The sequence below is a fragment of the Cyanistes caeruleus genome, chromosome 1 (genome assembly GCF_971803275.1).
Source record: "Cyanistes caeruleus chromosome 1, bCyaCae1.hap1.1, whole genome shotgun sequence".
Lineage (NCBI taxonomy): Eukaryota > Metazoa > Chordata > Aves > Passeriformes > Paridae > Cyanistes > Cyanistes caeruleus.
The window spans coordinates 85457804-85485523 of record NC_141701.1 but is presented as its reverse complement, the minus strand read 5'-3'; the positions used below and the strand labels follow the sequence as shown (position 1 = coordinate 85485523).

The following is a 27720-nucleotide window of genomic DNA, read 5'->3' as shown; positions in this document are numbered from 1 at the left end:
CTCTCCCGGCCCGGACCCGGACGCGGAGCCCGACCGGGCCGTGGAGACAATGCCCGGGCCCGGCCCGCCCCGCGCCCTTCCCGCCGCACGTCAGCGGCGGGGCGGGCCGCGGCGCCTCATTTAAGGGGCAGCGAGGGGCGCGGCCGCCGCAGCGGCGAGTGCGGGAGCAGGCGGTGAAGGAGGCGGCGGCAGCAGCAGCTTCGGAGGCCGGCACCATGCGTGAGATCGTGCACATCCAGGCCGGGCAGTGCGGCAACCAGATCGGAGCCAAGGTACGGACGGGCGCGGAAGCGGGGCGCTCCTGCGGGTGGCAGCTCGCGGGTGGCGCGCAGCCCGTCCCGAAACGAAAAGCGACCCGAGGTTTGCTGAGGCGTCGTGGCTCCTGCCCCTGTGTGCCCCGTCCCTGCCGCTCGGAGCTGCCGTGGGGCTGGGTGGGGCAGGGATATGCCCGAGCTCCCGCCCGCCCTTCCCGCAGGCAGCCGCCGCCATCCCGCGCTGCCTCGCCCCTCGGCGGCCGCGGCGCCAGCTCCCGAGGGAGGGAACGGGAGGTGCCTCGGTGCCACTGAACGTGTGCAGGTGTTGCCATCTTGTAGCGGCTATAGGCTCTTAAGCCAATGCTAGACAATGGGAGGACACCAAACCGATATAGCCAGAGATGGCCACGCTTTGGATACAAGCTACAAAGGAATTGCCTTGCACTTCAGTGCTCTGGCTGCTCGTCAGCCTGCTGCTAGTTCAGCTGCTGCGGCCAGCGGAGACTTTGTGCACTGACTCACCTTCCCACCCGGCAGCTGCTCTGACATGCAAGGGAGTGGTCAGGGCCCGGAATGCATGGGCTGCGCTGGGAGTGTGTGATTGGCATTGGCCAGCTGTTTCCACTGGCAGTGGAAATGGCTAATTGCCATTTTTCAAAAATTTCCTCTAGTTCTGGGAGGTCATCAGCGATGAGCATGGCATTGATCCCACGGGCAGCTACCACGGGGACAGCGAGCTGCAGCTGGAGAGGATCAACGTCTACTACAATGAAGCTGCTGGTAAGTGCCTACTTCCTCAGATGGCCTTAAATAAATGGGGTAGGCATGACAGTTCACTGAGGCTGGAAAAATCCCTGAACAAGAGCTGTCATCTGCCACTGACTCCTCTAAGAGACCTTTGTTCTCAGAAAGGCTCTGATAACACGGCAGTCTTGATTGTGACAGGGCCTCTCCAGAGAAATGCAGGGAGGTGGAAGGGAGCACAGCAGGGCTCCTGTGACACTGGCTGCTGACTGCGGGGCTGTGACGCTGCTGCTGGTTCCTCCCACAGGTAACAAGTATGTCCCCCGTGCCATCCTCGTGGACCTGGAGCCCGGCACCATGGACTCCGTGCGCTCCGGCCCCTTTGGACAGATCTTCCGTCCCGACAACTTTGTCTTTGGTGAGTGACTGTGGGGTGGAGGAGTTGCCGGAGAGGAGCTCCTGGCACAGAAAAGACTTGGAGTGAGCATGCAAGTGTCTCTGAATCCCCACAGCAGAGTGGGGATGGAAGGGGGGGGAAGAGCCCGTAGGGAAGGGGCAGTGGCATCATCCGTGCTTGTCCCCGGGCCGCTAACGTGGGCCCTGGCTTGTGGTGTGCCCTGTAGGTCAGAGCGGGGCTGGCAACAACTGGGCCAAGGGGCACTACACGGAAGGCGCAGAGCTGGTGGACTCCGTGCTGGACGTGGTGAGGAAGGAGTCGGAGAGCTGTGACTGCCTCCAGGGCTTCCAGTTGACCCACTCTCTGGGCGGAGGCACGGGCTCCGGCATGGGCACCCTCCTGATCAGCAAGATCCGCGAGGAGTACCCCGACCGCATCATGAACACCTTCAGCGTCATGCCCTCGCCCAAGGTGTCGGACACGGTGGTGGAGCCCTACAATGCCACCCTCTCTGTGCACCAGCTGGTGGAGAACACGGACGAGACCTACTGCATTGACAATGAGGCCCTGTATGACATTTGCTTCCGCACCCTGAAGCTGACCACTCCCACCTACGGGGACCTCAACCACCTGGTGTCGGCCACCATGAGCGGCGTGACCACCTGCCTTCGCTTCCCCGGCCAGCTGAACGCCGACCTGCGCAAGCTGGCGGTCAACATGGTGCCTTTCCCGCGGCTGCACTTCTTCATGCCGGGCTTTGCCCCGCTGACCAGCCGCGGCAGCCAGCAGTACCGCGCCCTGACGGTGCCCGAGCTGACGCAGCAGATGTTCGACTCCAAGAACATGATGGCCGCCTGCGACCCCCGCCACGGCCGCTACCTGACGGTGGCCGCCATCTTCCGGGGCCGCATGTCCATGAAGGAGGTGGACGAGCAGATGCTCAACGTGCAGAACAAGAACAGCAGCTACTTTGTGGAGTGGATCCCCAACAACGTGAAGACGGCCGTCTGCGACATCCCCCCGCGCGGCCTCAAGATGTCGGCCACCTTCATCGGCAACAGCACGGCCATCCAGGAGCTCTTCAAGAGGATCTCGGAGCAGTTCACGGCCATGTTCCGGCGCAAGGCTTTCTTGCACTGGTACACCGGCGAGGGCATGGATGAAATGGAGTTCACGGAGGCCGAGAGCAACATGAATGATCTGGTCTCTGAATACCAGCAATACCAGGATGCCACTGCTGATGAGCAGGGGGAGTTCGAAGAGGAGGGAGAGGAGGATGAGGCTTAAGCTGCCTGGTATCAAAGGAGCTTCTGTAAGCAGGCATGCATCTGAATGACTTCTGATAGTGGTGGTGAAGCATGTTTTCTAGAAACTATGTACCCAATTATCCTCTCAGCTTTTGTGACTTTGCCAGATTTCTCAATGTAACAGTTCTGAATCCTAATTCTTACAATGTTTTTTTGTCCTTTAATATTAAGAGCACATAAAGGCATGTATTCAAGATCATGGTTTCTGTCTTTCTTAATACCTGTATTGGACAAAGAACAGCTGTTCAGCCTAGGTGGCAACAAGTAAGTTTAAAGATATGTCAGAAATCTTGCACTACAGTGGTATGCTCTGGTCACTGAGGCTTATGTATTCTTAAAATGTATGCTTCTCATGCAAATATGTTTAATGTTTTTCTTGCAGGACTCAAACCTATCTATAACTGCATTGAAAATGGAAAGTCAACCTTAATTCCTAAACAAGGCAAAGGCTAAGCACCTCTGACTTTTTTCTACAGTTCATGTCAGCGTAGAAAGTTTTCCACTTCTCTGTTGAAGTCATTTGCAAAACGCAGGTGTAAATTATGCTTTCCTTCTGGCATCAGAAGCAACCTTAAAAAAAACACCAAATACTGATTATACATTTTATCCTGTGAATATAGGTAGTTAAAATGCTTGTTGCGTTTTCCTTGCTCTTGGTTACCCAGTAAGGAATTGCAGTAACTCATATTTTAAGTACTGTCCCCATGTATGTGATTGGAATGTGAACCACAACAACAGTTGGAACAAGAATCCTGCTACCTCTCCCACTCTGGGGAGAATGGAATAAGCCTAAACCAAATTTTTGTGTCCTAGACCCAGTTTCTAGAAAACTTTCTGGTGATCTTCAGAGAAGATGAGATTCCAAAACTTATGTAAGATGCACCTTTGAAAGGTATGTAAAGTACCTGAGGACTTTTGCCTCTTTCAGAGAACAGTAGTTGTGCTGGGCAGTGAAATGTGGAGTTCTTGTCATTACCCAAACTTGGTTAGTATTTATACTTTGTCTGATCTTTCTGCAAAAAGACAATCCAAAACTAAATCTATTCATCCATTAAAATAAAAAGGGAAGTCAGTCATTCTCCGACTATACCAAAAGCTTAGAAGTAGTACCTGTGAATAAGATTAAGTTTTTATTATATGAATATGATTTTGACATGCCTAAAATCCTAATTACTTTTGCTTTCTATCTGAGACAAACTTCATACATCAGGGATATACACTTCTTTATATGGAGGTGGAAAATTCTTTAGATTGTTTTGTCTCATTGTATACTAACCAGTTTCAACAGGGCTAAAACAATTTTGATAGTATGTTGCCTTCATTTCAAAGTCCCACTATAGTAGGAGAGATCAACCTCCTTTTGGTGGTGACAAGTGCTGTTTTCTTTTGAAAAAAGAGCAGCAGCCTGTGAGCATACCCAGCTTTTCTAGTGAATTGTGTCTGAATTTTATCAAGTTTGTTTAGTGAAAGATAAGCAGCACACAGTTGCACAAAGCACTGCCCCATGCTATTTCCTATGGCTGCTAATGTTTCCTACTACTGTAGTGCTACCAAACTCCAGCCATACCACGTGAATGCAAAATGATGGCACACTCTTTGACCATGACAGAAACCAGCAATGCATCTGCACTATAGTCACAGGAAGCTTTTTCTACTTTACTACTAGATAAAAATCAAGGCAGGAAAAACTGATGATAGAAGCATATATTACTGGAAATGTACTGAATTTAAGCTTTTCCTTCTGCTTCACAAGGGAAAATGTAATTTCCAATGAAACCAGGTAAAAATAAGACCATTCATTTCAGAGAACACCATTAGTCTGGTTTCTTTTCTGAAAAATTTGCATACAGGGGAGCACTTCAGCACAAAGACAGTCAAAGAATCACTTTTACATTTTATTGGATAGCAGTTTCTAACAGTGCTTTTTTTTTGACTTGTCTTCCAAAGAGAAGCTATCAGATTCTTGTCTAGTTTCTTGGGATAATTTGCCTTAGTCAGCATCTGGAGTATTTTGGAGCTCAGTGAAACCAAGCAGGATAAGTGTTCTGAACAGGGCATGTAGGAGTGATGAACCAGAAGACATTAAATAAAACACCTGCATGTGATTGTTAGGAAGATCTCTTGTTCTCTCCTTTCCTCTAGCAGAATGCATTACTATGATCAGCAGGACTGACTTTGAGACATCATTCATTTTTGCACTGAGATGACACCAGTGAAACAGTTCCCTACACTTCGCATTCATAAAAATGCTTTCCCCTCCCCTGCCACTACTTCTGTTCTCCAGTGCTAATCATCACAGTCTGTTACTAAGTAGTAATAGAATGCTCACGTTTGTGTGCAAATTCATGAAGAAAATTCAGCTGGTAAAATCACAGCTTTTTATAGGAAGCGCTTCTGGAATTTTCAAGTTCTGCTGGTTTTGGCTAGGATTGAGTCAATTTTCTTCACAGTAGCTGTTACAGGGCTGTGTTTTAGAGTTGTGCTGAACATCGTGTTGATAATACAGAGATGTTTCTGTTATTGCTGAGCAGGGCTTGCACAGGATCAAGGCCTTCTCTGCTTCTCCTACTGCCTCACTAGGGAGGAGGCTGGGGGGGCACAAGGGGTTGGGAGGGGACACAGCTGGGACAGCTGACCCCTACTGACCAAAGGAATATTCCATACCATATAGCATCATGCTGAGCATACAGAGCTGGGGAATCAAGGAAGTAGGATGTTTGGAGGGATGATATTTGTCTTCCCAAGTAACTGCTATGTGTGATGAAGCCTGGCTTTCCTGGGGATGGCTGAACACCAGCCTGCCTGGGGATGAGTGAGTTAACTCCTTGTTCTTATTTTGCTTGCATCTGTGGCTTTTGCTTTAGCTATTAAACTGTCTTTATCTTAAAGCATGAGGGTTTTTTTTCCATTTTTACTCATCTGATTCTGTCCCTTATCCCATGAGTGGAGGAGGTAGTGGTACTGAGTTGCTGTCTGGGGTTAAACCACAATGCACATGAAGCAGATTTTTCTTGATATTTTCCTTGTTTATATAGTGATGTTTTTGAGCATACCTGTACATTTTTTTCCTCATTCTGCTTTTCTTAAAAACATTGAAAATTCATGGGACAGCTGGAAACAGAATATTTGAGGTTTTTCACATTGATAGGGCAAACAGAAGTAAACTGTGTTTCTCTCTCTAATAACTGGGAATCTCTCTCCATTCATAGTGTCTAAATTCCCCATTCTGAATGGAACAGAAATGATGTCTCTTACAGCAAAAGGAATGCAATAGTCATAACAAACAACTTTGCTTGCTTTGATAAAGCTTAGGGAGTAGTGGTTCTGTTTGTGTAGTGGAAAGAGGAAAAGGAACTTAACTTGGTTTCTCTCAGAGGGCTTTAGGAAGGAGCTTATTAAAATACTGTACCTTTTATATTGCAAGAAAAGTCCAGCTACTCTGTTTCCATTGTAACTTGCTAGGGAAGTTTAGAATAGCTCTCTGTGTGGCAGAGGCAACTTGTCCAAATGCATTTTTTTTTTAAAACACTGGGTTTGAACTACTTAATTTCTCCAACAACAGTTTATAAAAATTCCATCATTTAACTTACCGAGAGCCTTTGATGTGCTTATGAATATATTCTGCATGAGCTTGTGGGACCAAAGGGTCTTTCTCACCATGAATTATAAATGTGGGACACTCAATATCTGGCAGCAACTGTTGGCAGATATTACCTAGGGAGAAAACAAACGAAGGTCACGCTTCAGTTTAAAATTGTATGAAAGATGAAACTGCTTCCATAAAGGACTCTGAACTCCGTTGGGTTCTAGCTATTGCCTGTCCTTGTGAATTGGTGTGATTAATCTACAGAACTATGTAAGCAGGACGATAATTAACATTTCTTTTTCCAAAATCTTACTTCACTGCAATTTGCTCCATTAATGGATACACATTAATGGATATCACAAAAGGATACAGAGAATGAAGTACTTTTGTTCCACATTTCCCCCAGGCTCCCTTTGACTCTTCAAAGCAAATACATGCATCTCATTCCCAGCTTTGTTCTTTTCAGCCTTAGAGTCTTCTGGCCCTCATTTAAGCTGCATTTTGTTACAATAGTTGTCAGGTTACCAGCTTTGCTACTTTTTTGGAACAAATTAACCTAGGCTGTACTTATACCTGTTGCACCTCCCAGGCCCTTTGCTGTCAGCAATGTTCTAATGGAATGACCCTGGCTGGATGCCAAGCACCTACCTAAGCCTCTGCATCACTCCCTTCCACAAGTGGACAGGGGAGAGGAAACAGAAATAAAGGTTCCTGAGCTAAGGACCAGGAGAGAGCACTCACTGAATACCATCATGGGCAAATCAGACTCAACTTAGGCCTATTAATTGAATTTATCACTAACAAAATAGGAGCATGATAATGAGAAGTAAAATTAATCTTAGAAACTTCTTCCTGGATTCTACATCCTGTCCCTCTGTGGTTCAGGGAGATGGGGAGTGGGAGTTGTGGTCAGTTCATCACAAGTTGCTGCTCAGGGAGTCCTTCCACTGCTCCAGTGTAGGGTCCCTCCCACAGGAAACACTTCACCATGAGCTTCTCCAACACAAATCCATCCCACAAGCAATGGTTCCACACAATCTGCTGCAAGGTGAGTGATCTTTGCACAGCCTGCAGTCCTTCAGGCACAGCCTGCTCCAGCATGGGTCCCCGCACTGGGTCACAAGTCCTACCAGGAGACCTGCATCAGTGTGGGCTCCTCTCTCCATGGGTCTGCAGGTCCCTGCAGGAGCCTGCTCCAGTATGGATTTCCTACAGGTATAGAGCCCTCTCTTTAGCATACACCTCCTCTGGCATGGGCTCCTCCATGGGCTGTAGGTGGATCTCTGCATCCCTGTGGACCTCGATAGGCTGCAGAGGCACAGCTGCCTCAGCAGGGACTGCACCACGAGCTGCAGGAAAATCTCAGCTCAAGCACCTGGAACACCTCCTTCCCTTCCTTCTTCACTGACCTTGGTGGCTGATAGTTGTTCCTCCCACGTATTTTCACTGCTCTCCTCTGGCCGCAGTAACATCTGTGCAGTATTTTTTTTTTTCCCTTCTTAAGTATGTTCTCACAGAGGTGTTACTGGCATCACTGATTGCCTTGGCCTTGGCCAGGGGCATGTCCATCTTGCAGCAGGCTGGCATTGGCTCTGCTGGACACCGAGGAAATTTCTAGGCACCCTGCAACCCCCTGGTACCAACACCTGGCCATGCAAACCCAGTACAAATGCATAACCATTTGATATAAATTGTACTAAAACTATTCAAAGGTTATTTCCCCTGCTCATTCATAATTTTATGCTTACTCATCATTAATCTAATTAGAAGTAACTTCAAGAGTTTTGCTTAAAGACATTTCTGAATTTTCTCCCCTTTTTTCCCTCATTCCTTAGTAACCCAGTTTCCAAACTCATTGCCTAACTTCCCACATTATTGCAAGGGAATCTTTGGGCAAAACATCCTTGATGGGCTTCATGTTCCATTTTTCTTAGAGGTAACTTTGTCTATTTATAGTTGTCACCTTGCAACTACCAACAGCTGTAAGATTAATGCTCACACATACACACTTTCCTTAGCTCTAAAGTCAGAGGCTATTTCACATTTTTTTCAACTGGTTGGTTATTTATGCAGCCTTTGCAGTTCTACTGGTTAAATATTTTCCTTTTGAACATTTTACCCATAGTCCTCTAACAGCTGCAGAAATGTTGACTGTTTTTCAGAACAAGCACCAAGTAAATTTAGGTTATTTATCTAGGATCACAGTTGGCAGTTAAACTATTATTTCCTAGTTTTCAGTCCTATATTTGTACTATAACCACTAAATTATACGTACCCTAAAAGCATGGAACAGCAAGAAGAATCTTGGATGTTGTGACTTTATGCAACTTACTCAATTTCATTAAGTGTTGGCTCCTCCTAAAAGTTCATTTCTTATGGTATTTCACACTACAAGCTGTCTTATTCTGGGAAAATAATCTAGTTTAAGAAGACCTTGAGTTTTTGACCAATGTTGGCTTTGCTTTGTTGTCCTCTTTTTATCTCTGATGGGTTTTATTAACACCTTTTCTTATACCTTTTGTATCTGTGCCCTTGTTGCAGTGTCGTAACTTAAATTGCAAGGTGGTCTGTTTGTAATCAAATTTGGAAAATTTGTTTTCTCCTGGAAAGAAACCTGCAGTTTGATAGCTGCTTATCTCTTGCAGCAAACATTAGGCTTCTCCTAATATCTGACCCAGTTTCAGCATCTAGGTAATTCAGCTCCTTGTTACATGTTTCTTGGTGGTTTCTTTTTTCACAGTCACTTTATCTCAGTGTCTCAGGCATGTGCAGACAGTGAAGGGATTCCACAGCCACAGATTCACCAGCCTGGGCTTTTCACTTCAGAAAAAATATAGTTTTAAGGAGATTCCAGAAAAGGTAAAATAAAATCAGAACCTAATTTGTTGCATCACTCTACTGGGAGAAATCCTAGTCCTGTGTTGATCCTATACAAAAATTTATGGAAAAAATAAGACATGAAGGAACGTCTTCCTTGTAGTACCTGCCGCCTGCTAATGTACATCACCTCCTATCTTTTATTATGAGGCTACAGGAAAATGTGTATAAGAGCTACAAACTCTATTTTTCATATGTTATGTATTACCTCTTTAGGCAAATTAAAAGCAAATTCCCTCTGAATCAAAATAGAACCACAGACTATTATTCATAATCTCCTTGCTGAAAAGGTCTTTGTAGAGTAACTGCAGAAATCTTGAGGGATAAACAATTATATTGTCTAGTTTAACATTTTTTTGTTTTATTTTTATACACCTGAGCTGCTTCAAGGGTGCTTTTAAAATCTGTTATTTTAATTCTGAGTTCTCAAAATCTGAAGTCCCTTCTTTTTTGACTCACATGCTTCAAGGTTTGAAAGAGCTATTCAGCTTTGTTTTGCAAAAGGTGGAAAGAGCATGCCTTACTTTTGGTACATCTTAACTATGTCACCAAGAGATAATTCTTTGACACAGAGACAGAAGAGATATTCTACCTGAGCAGAATCCTTCCTATTTAGTCTGCACAAAAGCAGTGAGTTAATAATGCAGTTTTGTGGCAGAACAAGAGGATAGCCTTATCAGCTCATGTTTTCTGTAAATGTTTTCCTCCTGTATCTTTCTGGTTCCGTGAACTATCTAACGAGTAATTGTGTTATTCCTGAGTGTGAGTCAGACCCAGCTTTTAATGCCATATGCAGTCATTCTTTTACTGGCTGCTAGAAGTACTGTTAGTTGTTTTTTTTTTTAATCCAGAGCTGCCTGCTACTCTAATTGCCTCAGTTCAGCATTGTGAAATCCTTACCATCTGCATTTTCAGCAAAGCGCGATATTCCATCTACCCAAGCCTCACAGGTTTCAGCGAAGTACTTATGTCCATATAGCTCTTCCAGTGGTTTCTTGACCTTTTCACTCCATTTTGAAACATCTCGGATGCCTACACAAAATAACATTGAGATATGTTATGTCCTTTCCAGCAAAAAGGTACAAACCACACCTAATATGGGGAAGTTTTCAAACCAGACTGCAAATATGCTTTTCAAACTTGAAACTGCAACGCGTATTTCAAAAAATTCATGGTATGGAAAGGGCATAAAAAAGACAGCTGTACAACTTCTGCTGTGGTCTTCTGAGTTGCAGAGGAACATCTTGTTATTATGGTCATAAGGAAAATCAGAAAAAACATAATATTCAAAGGACTCAATCCTAAAACTTCTGATGGTTCTTTCTGGAAGGCTTTCACAAGAGAAGTTCAAGGACTACCTTGTGCATAAAAATGTTCATAACAGTGTGTTAGACCTGGCAGTACTTTTTTATATCCTTTAGCCTTTTACATTGACTCATGGATGGAAGTTCTTCCATGGCTCCTACCAGCTCTCAGAGGAAGGAAGTTCTTACTAAGACATTCCAGCAGACTGACATCATGGTCCATTTGCCATAGTTTTATACAAAAACAAGTGACTCAGTAGAGATCTGTGACTCATGGCAGACTGGCTAAAACTGTACAAATAATCTGACATTTTAGTTATTTGTCAGTTATAATCTGACATATTTAGTTATCAGATTTTCCCTCTAAAATTTTCAGTACTGCTCACAAACTAGATACTCAAAAGGGTTATTTTCACTAAACCATATTTCAGCTGTACAGCTTTGTATTGACAGTCTGAAACAAGGCTGGCACAGCAGAGAACAGGACAGTACTAAATCATCAAACTGCAATACATGCCACTAGCAAAGGTTTTAATTGGTTTCAAAAGAGAATTAAGGGAAGAAAGGAGTGAGGTGTTAATTAACAAAGAGAACCTGTCCAGCCAAATTACAAAGGTAGCAGTGACTGAAAGTATTTTATAACAGCATCTGATGGGAAATGAGTCTGCTCACCCCAGGCTAGGTGCTACTGAATAACTGTTTCCTATATAAGACCTACTGTTTTATCCTTGTGGCTGGCATTAATTTAAAAAAGGAAGGGAGGAGCCAATGTTGAAAGGGCATAGATACCAAATCAACTAATTTCTCTTCTGTCAAACCCTCCACTGCAGCTGAGATGCACTGATGAACTAATTGTAGAAGACTTGTGCTGATACTCTCTGAGCTCTATCAGCCAGGGAGAGATGTTGAAAGCAACAATCCACAAAGGACAAAGACCAATATTGCAGCGGGTGCTCCATGTAAATAGGACCTCTTTTTTGTTGTTGTTTTGTTTTTTATTAAAAGTATAAAAACATATAAAGAAACAAAGCATTTTACAGAGCTAAAAAGCATTTTGCTTTCTGAACCAAAAATATATATTACTACTACTACCACCATTTTTAGTTTTAGTATAGGTGAAGTAAATACAGATGTGAAATATATACACTTGTAACTTTGCTGAAGCTAGAGAGATTTTACAGCTGATATAAACAAAACTCCAGTCACTAAAATGAAACTATTCTGGGTTACATTTGTTGAGAGCCAAAATGGTTAACTCTTTTCATTTCTATGCTCAAAAGGAAATTACTGAGTTCACTGGCCATTTTTTTCTATTTACCTTTATAGTGAGAATGATCTCAGATTCTATTTCATTTGAGGGGAATAAGGATCAGAAACCCCATGTTTCTTTACTTTGCAAAGGTTTTCTAATGATAATAATTAACTCTGAAGGAATGCAAGTGGTAAAGACAACTTGAGACATTTATTTGAATGACTCCTTTGCTTCTTGAACTTGAAAGGTAAGTTATGAACTTGTTTTCTTACTGTCTATACTATATAGGCCCTAGAGGCAAAAGCTGTAATGAGCTAGCCCAGTGATTATCTGTGGATGTGGTTTTAAAAAGACTGCGCAAGATGTGAGATAAGAAATCAAACCTGGGGTTTGATAGTATTATTTGGAAGTTATTTTTAGGAATTTGTTATAACCAGAAAAATTTCACTTTCTAAAAATTAATGGTAAACTATTATAACTTCTGCTTTTCATCAGGGTAAGGGCTTGTTAAAAAATCTATTACCCCTAGAGTAATTGTCAGAGAGTTTCTCACTATAATTTAATCTATCCCTATACTTAGCAATGTAGTGAATTTTGTATCTTATCTCTTCAGGTTTCTTCTCAGTTCTGTCTCCACTTAGCTGTTACATGACTAAGATTCTTGGGTCAAGTAGAAATGAAAATAATTCATTTAGAATACGACATGCAGTTCATACATACCATTGTAAATTCTCACATCCTCTTGAGTGACACTGGCATTTGCTCCCCAGACAACCAACTTGTGGATAAGATTTGGGTACCTTGCAGCAGCAATGAGTGCTGTAATTCCACCATCACTCCACCCCAGCAAGGAGAACTTCTTAAACTTTAGTGCCTTGATTCATAAAAGAAAGTTATTTGCAAATCACCAACTGGCTTTACAGCCAAATGTCAAATATTTCTTGTAAATTAACTTTACAGTTTTAAGCACAACACTGCATAGTTGAACTATAGTGAGCTTTTATAATTAGAAAATATAGTTTTCTTGCTATACATAAAAATACTAAAAGAAGTCAAATATTTAATAAACAAATTACACCTGCCATTTCAATTTTCTATAATTCTTTAATGAAACAGACAGTAGTCCTATTAGATTCTTGCTGTGTTTTAAAAAGGAAAAAAAAAAAGTCCAAAAAAAGAAAAATTGATTTAAAATGGAGAGTAAAGTCCTTTTCAGAGAAGCTGATCATACGAAGAATACATGGATTCTCTTGGTGTGAAGTTGGCAAGGACTTACCACAGTGTAGATAGTAAGCAATCCAAGATTAAGCTAAACTTAAGAAGAGAAGTGTAAGACTTGAAGAATGGAAGCCAGTGATCTGGTTTACTGATGCTAGCTGAGCTAAAAAACCAATCTGCTCTATAACAAACAAAAAATGCTTAAAGTATTAGCTAAAGGATTGCATCAAATTTTAGTTGCTATTTCACATTTTCTGAAGCTTTTAAGTGTATATTTTAAATGTAACTTCATGGTCAGTTGCAATTCAAAACATTAATAACTAAATTCCTCTGTCTTCAAAAGGAAAGCTCAGGGCAAAAAATATGACAACCAAGACCTTAATTCATTCTGACCAGTCACAAGACACAAAGGAATGGCATGAAGCTGAGTTGGGGGAGGTTTAGGTTGGATATCAGGAAAAGGTTTTCTACCCAGAGGGTGGTTGGGCACTGGAACAGGCTCCCCAGGGAAGTGGTCACAGTGCCAAGCCTGACAGAGTACAAAAAACATTTGGACAATGCTCTCAGGCACATGGTGTGACTCTTGGGGTGTCCTGCACAGGGCCAGGAGTTGGACTCGATAGTCCTGATGGGTCCCTTCCAACTCAGCATGTTCTGTGATTCTACGCTTTCTACTAGAATTTGAAACTTTTGCTTCTTCAAAAATCACTGTATGTGGTAAGGAATACTGGCAGTCACAGGAGAAATGATTTTGTGTGTGTTATGTTCAGTGGGGAAAGAGTGGAGAAGGTAAAGGCACTCATGAGAAAATACATCTGAAGGTTGTGGAGGGACGATATTCAATAGTTAAGCAATACTTGAAGTTTTGCATGTAGGAACTGCAGTTTGTGAACTCATTCACAAGAAAATATATTTCATAGTGTTTTTTGCTTTTGTTCTGCAGAAATTACAGTCTTTTAGATGTAATTAAGGAGGGTACTGTACTTTTGGAGGAAAAAGAGCAAGTTAGCCGAAGGAGTTGCTTTGGTGCTTGGTGGTGTCAGAAGTCCAGGCCTGCTTTGTTGTGACAGTAGAAAGCAAAAATGCAGGCAATGAGAGAAACAACTAAAAAAGACAAAAAGAAGTTTTTATTTTCCTTGTAAACTTGATGCTTAAGTGAGGCATAACTTTACTAATCAACTCAATATTTAGCAGATTTCTATCCCTATAAGGCTTTTCTGATTTTGGCTTCTTCCTCGGTATTCTGCTCGCTGTAGTTCTGACCAAATTTAGATTTCACTCTGCAAAGCTATTATTACTAGACAGAAAGGAAATAAGGTAGGGGAAAGAAAGGGAAATGTAAAGAGCTGATAGCAAGGAAGGAGAACTTTGAATATTTACAGCTGAAGTTGGCCCTGGTCTAATGAAGAGGTAATTAATCTGTATACAACTTTCACTACTGTGCTGCTGAAGGGTTCCTGGTACCTTGGCAGATTTTGGGGATTGGCAGCAGTGCTTGTAAAGGTCAAGCTTTTGATTTTGCTACTGTTCCCCTACTGCCAATAGCAAATGATGGAGCTCAAAGTTGGCTGATTAATGGAATAGCTGATTAAATTTTTTGTTGTTCATGCCAGGTTATTTGAGATCTATTTGCTTCCAGTATTTCTCATGTTTACTAGCCTTTATCTTGATGCATTCTTTGGGGTACCTCAGGATGCCTTTCCAGCAGGAAGAATTTAATTTATCCTTTGCAGCCTTCAGAAAAACAATGTGATGTAACAGACGTGCTGGATCAGGCATGCATGTTTGTTTGCTTGAATTTTTAACTATTTACAGTACAGGTCACCAACCTAACATGGGCAATAACCTGAAAGCTGGTTGCACAGCATAGTTTTGTGGGTGATTTTGTGCTGCCTTTACTCAGTGAGTTAACAAAATTTCTTTTTAAGTCACCTCCTCCATCCCGGCCTATGTGAAATGCAATCCAATGACCACACACAACAGTGAGCTGCAATACAAGATCACTCTGCACTGCACTTATGTGTGTATCACAGGGAGTGTAGCACAAGCAAGTTACAGTTGATCTACAAAAACATAGAGAAGTCCAAGCCCATCCTTTTGCTAGGACAGTGGCTCTGAAGAGTAAGAACTTCTTAAATATCAACACTAATTATTTCCCTAATGATTGTTTTAATGCTATTGACTTTGCTAGCATTAGACATTTGGGTGGAGGGCAGCAAAGTGAACTTGGGTGCATTAAGCTCCTTTTATTTCAAGCAAACTCCTTCACAGAACACAAACAGAGATACAGAACAATGTCTTCTGCATAAAGGTGCTAAATACCTTGCAGAATTTTAGCTTTTGTTATTTCACAGAAACCTTGCATCACTCACAGCTCCAGCAGACACCAGAATCTGAAGGAGACTAGAACAAAGGTTCTGAAGGCTCACCTATCCAGATGTGTTTTTTGGCTGATTGTAGGTTGGATGTATATAAACCATTATATTCTGGAAATCATAATTGGAATGATTCATAGGGATTTGTGTGATCCTTTATAATATCCAAAAATAGAAGCAAGTCACACAGGTAACATTTTAGTAAGTTGTTATTATATGCTTATATTGAAAAACATCTTGAAAAAAACAGGATGCTATGCCTCATTTGCTTTGGCAGCTCTAGAGATTGGTAGGCTGCTGTCCTGTTTGGAAGCTAAACGGTTACATTCCCTTTGGGGAAAGCTCTGTTTAATATTTTGCATTTATTAGTATTTGAACAGAGACATAAAAGGGGGTTACAACCATTTAGACTGCAAGTTTGTCAACTATTCATGGCAGCATCTTTATTTTCTTTGCTAGTGTAGCAGAAGAAATTGAAGATTTACAGTACAGATACATAGCTTTTATGGTTAGAGGGCAAATCTGTGTCTTAATCCCGATTCTGCTGTCAGATTTATTTTGTTTCGCTAAGCAGAATACACCTAGAAGGCCACATTTCCAGTTTCAGATGGGTTTTCAGCAAGGTTATTGCTTCTTACAGAAATACAGTTGGACTGACTGTCTGAATCTTGCCTCATATTTTCTGATTTTTAATGCTCTGCCAACTTTTTTAACATGACCAAAGAGACTGTACATCTTAATATAAAAAAGCCAGAATATTAGTTAAAGCTAAACCAGAAAATTGTGTCAGAAGTTATAGGACAGAATAAAAGAGGAACACAGAAACAGAGATTTGAATAAAAAAATCTGCAAGAAGGAGAAATAATAACAGCTTTAGGCCATATTCTTTATAACTACAATAGCTGTATTAATTAGTAAGACTAGGTATGGTCACAGGAAGCCTTTGATTTCCCACAAAAATGACCTCAGTAATATGCAGTAAAATGCAAGGCATCAAGTTAATTTTTAGAATCAAATGTTTCTTAAAATGGACTGCTCAAGGCAGAATGCCAAGATTCTATTCAATAGAAAATTTTCTAAGAGCCCTTCAGTATGGTAATCCCTTCAATGAAATTAATTTGCACAGACTTTGTTTCCTGTACACACATTTAACTAAACTTATATGGTTCTTGGCTACAAACCTCTTAGAGCAGGGTCTTAGAATAAAAGCATATTGCTTTATATTCATTCTCACTGCTGAACCTCTATGCATCTTACAGAATAGGTGGAAGGAAATATTTTCTGGAATAGTGTGTATATGCTCACTTTTTAAGCCTTCATTTGTATGGTCTTTTCATAATCTGCTGTCTACAGGAAGCAACGTTCCTCCTCAAAATTTAAGGAAAACAGCTTTAAAAAAAAAATAAAAGAAATAATAAATCTCGTAATAGATTTACCTGCATAAGATCCACAGCATCTTTTGCATCCCTCTCAAAGAAATCTGGAGGAAAGTCTCGAGACGGAGGAATAGACTTTCCATATCCCCGAGGATCCCAAGCAACAACTGTAAAAAGCTGCTTATTCATAGACTTAAGCTGTGGTCCAAAATCAGTTTGACCACTTCCTGAAACATTAGAGTTTTTCCATTTTATTAAGCACCATACTGCACACATAGTATACATACTCTAAAGGGAGAGTGGGGAAAACTTGTAACTTTCTGCCAAATAAGAGATTATTCAACATGTGAAGTACTCTTTAATTATAACTATTCATTGCAACTCTTAGACAGGAAGTACCACACCTAAAATCTTTAGAAGCATCTACAGTATGTTCTGAGCAAACCATTTCTGGTAGGTTTATCAAGGTTATCAAGAACAGCACCCTCTCATATGATTAAATACAGTATCTTAAACTGAGTTATCTGAGTAGGGATTTATCTTGGACAGATTTAAAGAACTAGCATGGTCATTGTTGTTTACCTGGACAATACAGGTGAAACTGAGAGGGCAGGAATATTTTAAAAAGTTTGTAAGTGAAAAGCACTGTGCCAGACAGTTACTATTTGACAAAGCATCTCCATGAGAATATTGGTGGTTAAAACTCACCTTTAAATACTTTGTTGCAGGAGGAGACTGTGGTAACACAGAAGCATAAAACTGAATATTTTAATTTTTCTAGGATGTAAAAACAAGTGAAATACAGCCATTTTTACTGATGCAGGACCATTTCTTTTATTAATGACTCAGACCTTCAAAGGATTTAAAAATTAAGTACTCCTGTCTATTGCACTAAGCTATTTGACTAAAACTTGTTCAAATTTATTATTGCACAATGCTATTTGATTAAAACTTGTTCAAATTTAATGTGCTGAAATATAAAATTTGTTATCCATTGCTATACTAAAAAGGCCATTTAAAGGCATTTAAGAGATTTTTTTTCTGTTTGTTTGGAGAAATCTGTCCTCAGATACTATCAATAGGTCAAAGTTATAAAAGAGGCTTTTCATAGCCTGCTATGATGATAGTAATGTATGCATAAAAATAATAATAATAATAAATAATTATCAGTAATAATAATATTGTTCACAACTAAAGCAATACATTATTTCTGTTTAGAGTTTGCATTGGCAACAGGATTTCTAGTTTAAAAAGCTGTTTAAAATCAATAGATTGAAACATATGACTACTTGAAAGATGACTAGCACTCTCCCCTTGAGAATTCTTTGAAAGAAAGAACCACTTTGTGAAGACTTGAAAACATTGCTGCCAAGAAGAACAAATGTTTCCTGCCCTTCAGTTCTTGACATTTTATCATCTTATTCAGCAATTCAATTAAGCATTTGCCCAACTCTGAGCACAGTAACAGTCCTACTAGCAGCCTGCCATGAACTGTTGGTAAGTCTGATGGATCATTTAGAACTGCAAGAACCCAGAAAAAATAGGCCGTGTTAATTTTAAAAGGTTGTTACCAAAAGCAGCGGTTTCAGTGTACAGACACCACTTAGCTAGCAGAACCTGTTGCCCATCTCAAAAAACCACCTAGAATCTTAATAATGTTGCCCTGAATAAACAAAATGTGAAAACACATCTTTAAGCAAAAGATAAATTTTAAGAGCCACACTACATCTATTAATTCAGTCAGAATCCATCCAGCTTCTAAAGAGGAATGCATAATTCAGTCTGTGTAACAAAAATAACTGACCTGATTTTCCCCCTCTTCTGCTATTTTCCACTGTAGTAGCTATTTGTCACCTGTCTGGAACACTGCCTTTTCACAGTTAAATCCAAAAGTGCAAATGACCACTAGGTAAGTTAAGACATTGTATAAAAGGTGCCTGGTAAGCTAAATGAAATCTTCTAAAAACTGTTAATTGATGGCAACAACTCTGCATTTTTCATTTTAAGTGCAGCAATTTTTTTTTTTTTTTTTAATGATAATGCTCCATAATCAGGTGTTGAATACATTACAAAATAGTTTAGTGCATTCCTGCTTGAGACCAGATAGATGAAGAAGTGGTTGCTCTACAAAGACAAGATAAAATCTCCAAACCTAGCATTCCTGGAAGTAGAAGAACGGCATGGCTTCCTTCTCCTGTTTGCTGATAATGCAGGTGGACTCCATTCACTTGGATTTTGGAAGATGTTATTGAAGTACTAGGGATAAAGAAAGAGCAGAGAAATAGCAAAACATTCAGAGTTAATTTTCATTACTACCTTGTCACTCCAAGAATACAGAATAATGAATTTTCCTAGATATTAATGATAGCGCTGTGAGATTTTAATGGGCTGCTTGACTTTCATGGGTGCACAGAAGATTACAAAAAGCTTCTCAGGAAGAGAGAAGTATTCAGTTGTGACCACTGTGTAGCACTCATACCTAGGCTACAGGGTTGGGGAGGGAAAAACTGTCTTAGCAGTGCAACCAGGAAAATATAAAGGCAGCTTTACGTGGTTACAGAAACATTAAAATAAATACATTAGAGAGGAGAAACCTCATTCTGTCACAGCATAACTTCCAAAATGGCTGGTGTTCACCTTGCTATTATTAAACTGAGCCTCTTCACCTGCCAGAGAAACCACAATCTATTGTTGCTGCTCCTCATGAACCACAGGGTCTGCAATGAAAACCACTTTGCACTGAGATAAGAGCGGAGAAGAAGAATGTGATAATAATATTTCTGTCAGTGTAATCTCACCAGGCGGTAACGCTTAATTGGAAAATACCACATGATCGATAAATCCACCCACTAAAAGATCACCACAGAAACTGACTGCACAGGCCATCTCTCAGCCCCAGCACTTAAACCCCAACACTGATCTTCAGTACAAAGCAAGACATATGTGTAAATGCAAATCAGTGACCTGAGAAACCACATCCGGATACAAACCCCTAGTGAGAAATTAGCACAGATTCAAAGCATCTTCTTAACAGTATAAACCATTACATCCGTTTTCCCAGGCAAATTTGTGCCCTTATGGTTGCAAAACATCTTTTCAACAGCCTAACTCATTTTATTTAAAGCTAAATAATAAAAAAATAAAAATCTTGAGATTTGGTTACCTATTGATTAACCATAATTTTACCTAGATTAAATATTCATGCCCTATGAATTCAATCACTGTGAATTTCATGTGCATAGAGACATGCTGTTTTCTGGTCTTAGATATAATAACAATCTCTATTCCATAACACATACTAGGCAATTCATTAACAATTTCATTGTAATATAAAAATTTTGAACTACTTACACTATGTATAGAGTTGAAAGTGGTAGATTACAGGTAAAAACAATCCCACTAATTTAAACCCTTTTCACAAGAAAAATGAACAATAGCTTGCAACTCAGGTTCCCAATACCTAAGTGGAATTAAACCACAGGACCTCTTCAACACAAAGCCAATTTTGGTTTTACATAAAATCTTGGGTCTGTGTAATCCATATCATGCCACATGTCTGAATAAAAGCTGTGACTGTGCAGAATAGTATCAGCTCCTTATGTGCAGATCCAATTTGAGAACTGGAGTACAAATGCAGATTAGTGGCAAGAGTACAGCTCAAACAAATTCATTGTGTAATTATAACTTCAGTGAGTTTTGCTGAATTGCTATGCTGATGTGATCCAAATGATAGTTTTACTGTGATGCTAAACCTCCTTAAGGTCTGTGTATCACATTTGATGATACACAGTTCAAATCTGCACAATTCAAATTCTGCACTCATAGTGACTAGTAGCCATGTCTTACCCCCTTTTTTGAATATTTTTCAAATATTTCATTTTGAATATTTTGACTTTCACATTTTTCTTTATAAGGTTTTTTATTCTTCATATGCCATGTTTTGTTTGTCTTTAATTTAAATGGGTATTTTATGATAATTTTCACCACAGTATATTAGCACATTGCTCTTATTAAATTTTAAGAATTTTGTGATCAGTTTTTTGCTTATGATTAAAAATTGCCAACTGTTCATTTCGTAACAAAACAGAAATAATCAACATCTTGTTACCTTTTTAAAAACCAGTTAGCAACGTACAGTTTAACAGACAGAGTTATATATTCTGCTTTCCTGATTCAGATTTTTTTCACTCAGTTCAGTGTTTTTAGGATTAATAATTAGCTTCAGGGGCATGAGAATTTTGCTGACTCTGTGATACTTTTCCATTCTTGGATTATGCCTCGGTGTGAAGTCCACTGAAATCCAGGAGTTTCATGCAGAGGGTATTTTCAATACTTTTTGGACTAATAACAAAAGAGTTGGGTTTTTTACGCACAATTGTATTGGAACGGGCAACATCTAAGGCATACTTGGTCCTCCCAATACCAAAATTCTGTGAGCCTGAAATCACTTTATCAGTGTGCTTGTCAGCAGGATGATTTCACTTCTGCTAAGTTTTCATAAAGAATGTTTTCTTCGTTGGCTGACAGAACTGGAAACTCTGGTAAAACAAAACAAAATACCCACCCTGGTATTTTGAATTAGTAATGTTAAGGTGTACAACTCTTTGAGAAGCACTGGATACATACTGCCTGTGTTTATCAAGGCAGCACAGATGCAGACTGGGCACATCTTGTGCTTCACCTCGCACTCTGTAGGAGCGCAGCTTAATCTGGGAGCTGCCTCTGATCCAGCTGCTCTACAACACCACCTGCTCCCTACCTGTGCAGGGGAAAAAAAATTACGGTACTGTGTCACGTTTTCCTCAATAGGATCCGCGGAATAAGCAGTATGGCACAGATTAGATACACGTGTTCTCCTGGCGACCTCGGCGACCTCCAGGGAGCCCCTCAGCAGCAGCAGCAGGTGGCCGAGGGGCAGCAGCGGCACGTCCTGCCCTGCGGGGACCGCCAGATGGGGGGGCTGGCCGGCTCTGACCAGACGGCGCTGCGGAGCCTTCCTGGAACAGATCCTTGCAGCGCAGGGAAAGCAGGAGCAGGCTGCTCAGGACACTGCCTGAGTCCCCACTTCGTCACCTCCGCCCTCCCCATCCAATGCACACCCCCTCTGCTAAAACGCTTTGTCCATCCCGCCGCCTGTCTGGCAAATATCCCCTTCCCCAAAGCGCGGGAAGGGAGGAGGGAGCTGGGGAAAGGGAGAAGGAGGCGGCTGTGGATTTTACCCGTAGCAGGCGCCCGGTCCCCGGGGCGTGAGCGGCGCTGCCCGGGCGGGCGGCTGCAACTGCAGCAGCGCCAGAGCCCGGAGGGCCCGGCCCGTGCTCCGGCAAAGCATTGCACCCAGCCAGGCCGGCCCGGCGGGGAGGGACGGAGACGGGGGGCTGGCCCGCCTCCCCTCCCGTGCCCTGCCCATGTCGGGGAGGGCTGAGGGCCGGCCCGCCTCCCCTCCCGTGCCCTGCCCATGTCGGGGAGGGCTGAGGGCCGGCCCGCCTCCCCTCCCGTGCCCTGCCCATGCCGGGGAGGGCTGAGGGCCGGCCCGCCTCCCCCCCCGTGCCCTGCCCATGCCGGGGAGGGCTGAGGGCCGGCCCGCCTCCCCTCCCGTGCCCTGCCCATGCCGGGAGGGATGAGGGCCGGCCCGCCTCCCCCCCCGTGCCCTGCCCATGCCGGGAAGGGCTGAGGGCCGGCCCGCCTCCCCCCCCGTGCCCTGCCCATGCCGGGGAGGGATGAGGGGCCACCTCCGGAGTGCGCTGGGGCGTGCAAGGAGAGGGGCGGTGCGCTGTCCGCGCTCTGATTGGTGGCTGCCGCTGTCACTCAGGGCAGGACGGAGAGGGCTTGGCTTCTGCGCTGTAGCCCCGCCCCTCCGCGGCGCTGATTGGTCACCCGGCGGGAGCTGCGGGGCCGGAGCGGGTGTGTTGGTCCCTCCTCCCGGGTTGTCCCGGTTCCTGATGCCGCCTTGGAGCCCTAGAAGGGATAGTGCTGCCCCAGCTTGAGGGTACGAGGTGAGGGTTGAGGGCTTTGCCCTGTCCAGCCGCCCCCAAGAGTAGAGCAGCGCCCAGCGCTGCGGAGGTGCTTGGCGGGGAGCGGGGCACTGTGAGCGCCTCCCTCTTCTTCAAGAGGCGGAGACGCACCGAGACTCGGCAGAGCCCGGGTGTCTGCAGGGAGCAAAGATCCCAGCTCTGGGAGATAGATGGGAGCTGAAGCCATGAACTGCCCCTCCAGCAGTGCCCGTGATGCAGGAGCTCCATGGACTGTGAGGACGCAGAGGACAGGGACACAGAGGTCTGTGGCTCCAGGTCTGCCTGGAGAACGGTTCCCTGGGCAGCTGGGACAGTGAGGGCAGCCCTGGGTAGTGCAGCCTCCACTTTGGAGGTGCCTTCAGCGTCTCAGAGCCCAGGCATTCCCAGGCCCTTGGTAGGAATCATTAACTCTGCTTCACCAATGTTATTTGTAGGGCCTGCTTGTGGGGAACATCTGGCCGAGGGCTGGCCACCTCTGGAGCAGCCTGACTGCTCTCGTTTAACACAGCACTTGGCCTGGCTTTCCTCTGCACCTTCTCACCATTTGCACATAAAACACCAAGGGGAACAACTGCTTTCCTTGGTGTCCAACTGTGTTCCTTGGTGTCTGTTTTCCAAGCATGGAGGAGAATGGGTGAGTCTGAGTCACAGCCAGCCAGGGTGATGGTGGAGAAGGTAGTGAGGAAAATAACAGAAAGCTGCAGAGCTGGTACAAAGCTTGAAACAGACCTAGGGTTAAAGGTCTCCTGCCTTATGAGAGAATGAAAGGAATTTCCTCAGGACAGGTCAGTGTTAATGTATTCCAGCCCAGCAGAAGCTCAATGACTGCCCTGAGAGTGCATAGTTGTCAGCCTTCCCACCCCATTGCCATATGCGTGTGTGGGACTAACAAGTTTTAGAGACGAATGACAGTCATAACAAATCCCAGTGCATAAAGAGATTAATTCTACTGTGTAACCATACTGGTTCAGTTTATCCCCTGAGCAGATCAAACCATTCAAGATTAAGGTCTTTAGTATGGATAATTACAAGCAATCCTTCATCAGGACAAGCTGCCTTCACTCTTGCCTGGTGACATTTACAAGCCCCTGCAAATTCTTTGGTTCTTAGGCTATTTTGAGAGGTTCATCTTGGTTGTGAGTCTCACTAAGTTTCTGGTGGAAAATGACTGGAGGAGATGGCTGCCTATTCTGTGTTTAGGACAAAGAAGTAGCTTGGTCTACTGCTGTAAAAATTCAACTTTTTTTTCCTGAAGTCTGCATTTCCTGTGAATCAAAAGGGGCTCCTATCTCATGTGTTGCTGTGAGCTTTCAGAGGGAAAGGTCTCCAGGTTGTGTCCAATTTCATGCTGGTTAAAATGCCTTTCAATCTATTCTTCCTCCATACCAGCTACTTATTAAGGCTGAAGGAAATGCAACAAATTCTCAGAATGTGTGCTGAAGGATGAGGTAGAAAAGGTTTGTGATACAGTGTAGGGGTGGGGAAAGAGACAAGTAGAAAGGTAAATCCAAATGCCCTTCTCAGCTGAGAGAAAATGGAGGTGGGGAGATTTATGTACCACCTAGATCTGGGAAAGTTCCAGGTGAGTTAATTCTGTTGTTGGTCTGACAGAAACTGGGAGGTCCCTCTGTAGAAAAGGCTGTCACAGTCGAGCTGTTGCACCATGTGTTATCTCCAGCTGCAGTCACAACTCTGGAGCATAGGAGGCCTGTAAAGTGGCCATTCCTCTCCCAAGTGCCTGGACCATGCAACCCCTTCCACAGGCAGTATCCTGCCTTGTTTGGCCTAAAGAGAGGAAAATAGTGTGGCAGTTGGGCAGAAATGGCATTGGCAAAAGACCCTTTTCTCTGTGTGTGTTGAATGACTGGCATTGTGAGGGGAGCAACTCCAGGAGAGTTTCTGTCTGAGCCCCCAGGTTCAAATGTGAAAGCAGGACTCTGCCAAGGCTGAATGCAGGTGCTGGATGATCTGAGAACAAACAGAGTGCAAACTCACAGGTTCAAACTATGTTCAACCTACTCAGTTCACCAGAACATCCAGTCTTGTTAGCAAAGCAGATTTACACATAATGATGGGAACCTGGGAGGATGCAGTATTTCAGTTCAACTATTTCCTCAAACATGTTTTCATAAATTACTGGCTGAAAGAAGAGAAAAAGCTTTGAGCAACCCAGAAAAAGGCTGCTCAAAGCTTTTTGCTTTTTACACACATGAAAGAGTTTAGAACAACTGGAGCACTGGTTTTCCAGACCACTCCCATAAAATATTTTAATTTGTCCAATTATCTTCTGATGGTTCAAGCTGGAAACTACCTGTTTCTGGCCATTGCATAGAGAATAAAAAAAAAAAAAAGAAAAAAAAGGAAAAGGCAATGTTTAGAAGAGGTAGTAGCGCTGCTCTGCCACTGATGTGTCCCTGAGGACAGATTTCTCTTTTAACTGCCCCTGTCATTTTTTGCCCTCCTTGGTGTTGCACCATCTCTTCACTGTGGTCATCTGCTACTTGCAGGGTTTCCTTTGTATCCAGGTAATGCTCTACAGGGCATCATTGCTGTACAGTGGGACATTGTCACCTCCAATGAACCATCACAGTCCCTGCAGCCAGGCTCCACCCTTGGTGCTGCATGGATTTGTTCCTTTTAGAACTGAACACCAGGGGAAAGTTTTCCAAAACTTCTTGTAAGGGATAAAATTGCAGAACACTGAGATTTTCAATATGCTTATTAAATTGTAAGGAGGAGTCTTTTGACTCATGGTTGGACAGAAAATATGTATCTACTATTTTTGTCCTTCTGCAGGTTGTAGAAAATCTAGAAAAGACTTAGTCAGTTATTGACATAGTGGGTCCCTTGAGATCTGCTGGATCATCAGGCAGAAAGACTAATTCAGTTCTCAGGAGGCATTATTTTCACCCACACATGGGATTTTCCTATCAGGAGCTGCCATCCCGTACAAAACATGGGAATCATCAGCATTAGCAGGGATTTAACTCTGGAGTTTTCAAGGAGGAACTCATTTGTCAGGGCCATCGGGGCACTAATAGGCTTTAATGGCCACAATCAGCTTCAGCTGGGGTCCCCCCCACACCCTAGCTCGTGGGTCCTGGAGCCTAATTTCAGCTTAGCACAGTGCCCTCAGTCCCTGCCTGTGCTCTAGCTGTGTTGCAGCCATCTCTGTGACTTGTTTGGGACTCCAGTGATCCAGGGACTGTTGTAGACATGTTTCCTGAGTCTGTGAACATGCTTACTGATTATTTTTGCCTCCTTTATTTTAGCTGGTTCTATGAGGTGAAATATCCTGCTATTTCTGGACTGTTTTGTTGCTTGGGCTCTTGTGCCTCTTGGATGCTGATTGTTATGTTTTCACCTTAGGGCAAAAATCTTGTTGCTTCAGCTCCACAAAGAGGTAAGATTTGGGTAGTGGGGAAAGTGGAACTTTTTTGTTCACAAATTCAGAACAAAGATGTGAAAACACTGATATTTCTGTGATTTGGTATTGACCTTCCAAATGAGAAAGGCTGAATATATAGCATGACCTTTGAAGCTGTGAAGTATGGGGAGTAGCAGTATGTGGTTTTGTAGCAGGAGGCCTATGTAGTTAGAATATTAGCCTAGCTGAGAGCAACCAGACTTACATCATAAAGGAAAGGATGCTTTGTCATAAGCAGAACAGATCATAGAAAAAGATCCCAGATACCTTGGCTCAAAGAATATTTCAGACTGATGAAGAAACTAAAACACAGACACATATGTAATGATTTTCTTAGCTTGCCTGCAGTTTCCTTATGCTAGCAAAGGATAGTGTCTGTCAACTTAAGCAGTATCTGCATATCTTTGGTATGTTCATGAATAACTGTTATAAATGTGACACATCTGCACTTGGGCACTTCAATGGGAGGTGGTCTTGTAATTTCAAAATTGAATATAATCTCCATCTTGTAAATCCAAGTACAGTCTTGGTATAATTTCTGACCATATTTAGGACATTCTAGAGACAGAGACATGAAATGACTCCAAAAACTCTGGTATGAAGGAAGAAACAGCTTGTCCCTTGGAGAAGGCAAGAGTGACATTTAGAGGATGATTCTTGATTTTTTTATGGAAGGGGCTGTGCAAATCTATTTTGATGAACTCAGTGACCAAGACATCCTTTCCAGTGCTGCATTTAGGTCTTTCAGCTAATGAGAGAATGGTGTGGGGGGGGTGCACAGGAGTGGCAACCCATCACTCAAAATCCAGCAGTATTACTGGTTTATTAAGGAAATTAGTGTGGGTTTTTGTTTCAAGCAGCTCTTATCAAGTATCTCTCTGAGCTTTATAGGCTACAATGCTTATTGTAAGATCACATCTTGGTTCTGGCAGAAGTTAGTCTGTATCAAAGAGACAAGGAAACCATGCTAGAGAAAGGAAGTGACCTACTTAAAGTTGTAGAGGAGGGGGAAACCCAGCATAAGTCAGAACTCTGGTCTCCTTCATTTCACTCATAGGCAATTCTTCCTCCAGCACAAAGATAACTTCTAGTCTCTACAGTCTAGAGCCTGTTCAGATTCTACCTTCCCTCTTTCCTTTTTCACAGGGAGCTGCAGTTCCACTAGCTGCTCTTGTGTGTTGAGGAACAAATGAGCATGGTTGATTGACTCCTATTGCTAATTGGTATGCTAGAAGGAAAACCTAGCATGCTGCAAGGAGCATTTCCTATAGCCTGTAGGGACTGTGATGAGGAAGGGGTAGGAAAAAATGTCTGGAAGGCAGTGAAGAAAGCTCTCCCAAGTACTACTTAGCTCTAATGTGTCCCTGTTTGTACTGGATTACAACACTGGGTGATACTTCCTTGTTTGCCTATAGCTCCTTCTCACTGGCTGAGCATGTTTCAGAGGCTTAGGGATTCTGACTCAATTTCCTATGTGCCTCCATGCTGAAAGATAGTCTTCATTTGTTATTGAATAGTGCTGAAAACTCTATCAGAGAAAAGTGACATAGTTTACTTAAAGCTGCTCAATCAGTCAGAAACCAAGTGTTGAG

General features: G+C 42.8%; 3 protein-coding genes across 10 annotated transcripts in view; 2 read left to right on the top strand and 1 right to left on the bottom strand.

Annotated features, from left to right (window-relative positions):
* Positions 1–148: 148 nt before the first annotated feature.
* On the top strand, positions 149–2896 carry LOC111923940 (tubulin beta-1 chain). Its single transcript, XM_086900439.1, has 4 exons — positions 149–272; positions 926–1034; positions 1306–1416; positions 1622–2896. The coding sequence occupies exons 1-4, from the start codon at positions 216–218 to the stop codon at positions 2680–2682; spliced, it is 1338 nt and encodes a 445-aa protein (XP_086756565.1). The 5' UTR covers positions 149–215; the 3' UTR covers positions 2683–2896.
* Positions 2892–22113, bottom strand: BPHL (biphenyl hydrolase like). Of its 3 annotated transcripts, XM_086900483.1 has the most exons (9): positions 21910–22059; positions 21317–21449; positions 21064–21228; positions 18843–18946; positions 16751–16917; positions 12442–12595; positions 10066–10197; positions 6293–6416; positions 2892–3272 (listed from the first exon to the last, which is right to left on the bottom strand). In XM_086900483.1, the coding sequence occupies exons 3-9, from the start codon at positions 21084–21086 to the stop codon at positions 3185–3187; spliced, it is 792 nt and encodes a 263-aa protein (XP_086756609.1). In that variant the 5' UTR covers positions 21087–21228; positions 21317–21449; positions 21910–22059; the 3' UTR covers positions 2892–3184. The 3 variants fall into 3 exon arrangements, with proteins under 3 accessions (XP_086756609.1, XP_086756591.1, XP_023775525.1); XM_086900465.1 differs by lacking the exons at positions 21064–21228; positions 21317–21449 and having other exon boundaries at positions 21910–22113; XM_023919757.2 differs by lacking the exons at positions 21064–21228; positions 21317–21449; positions 21910–22059 and adding an exon at positions 19328–20690.
* Positions 22114–22558: 445 nt separating this feature from the next.
* Positions 22559–27720, top strand: part of LOC147655686 (uncharacterized) — an 80437-nt gene continuing 75275 nt past the window's right edge. Inside the window, exons 1-2 of one of the 6 annotated variants that reach the window (XR_015290055.1) lie at positions 25827–25986; positions 26071–26104. Coding sequence is in view for 1 of the 6 variants with exons in the window: in XM_086900410.1 (XP_086756536.1) it covers positions 25918–25986; positions 26071–26104 (103 nt within the window). In the remaining 5 variants the exon portion in view is untranslated. Of the gene's footprint in view, positions 22964–25826; positions 25987–26070; positions 26105–26406; positions 26536–27720 lie in introns of those variants that run through there. The other 5 variants (XM_086900410.1, XR_015290056.1, XR_015290059.1 and 2 more) reach the window with 5 other exon arrangements.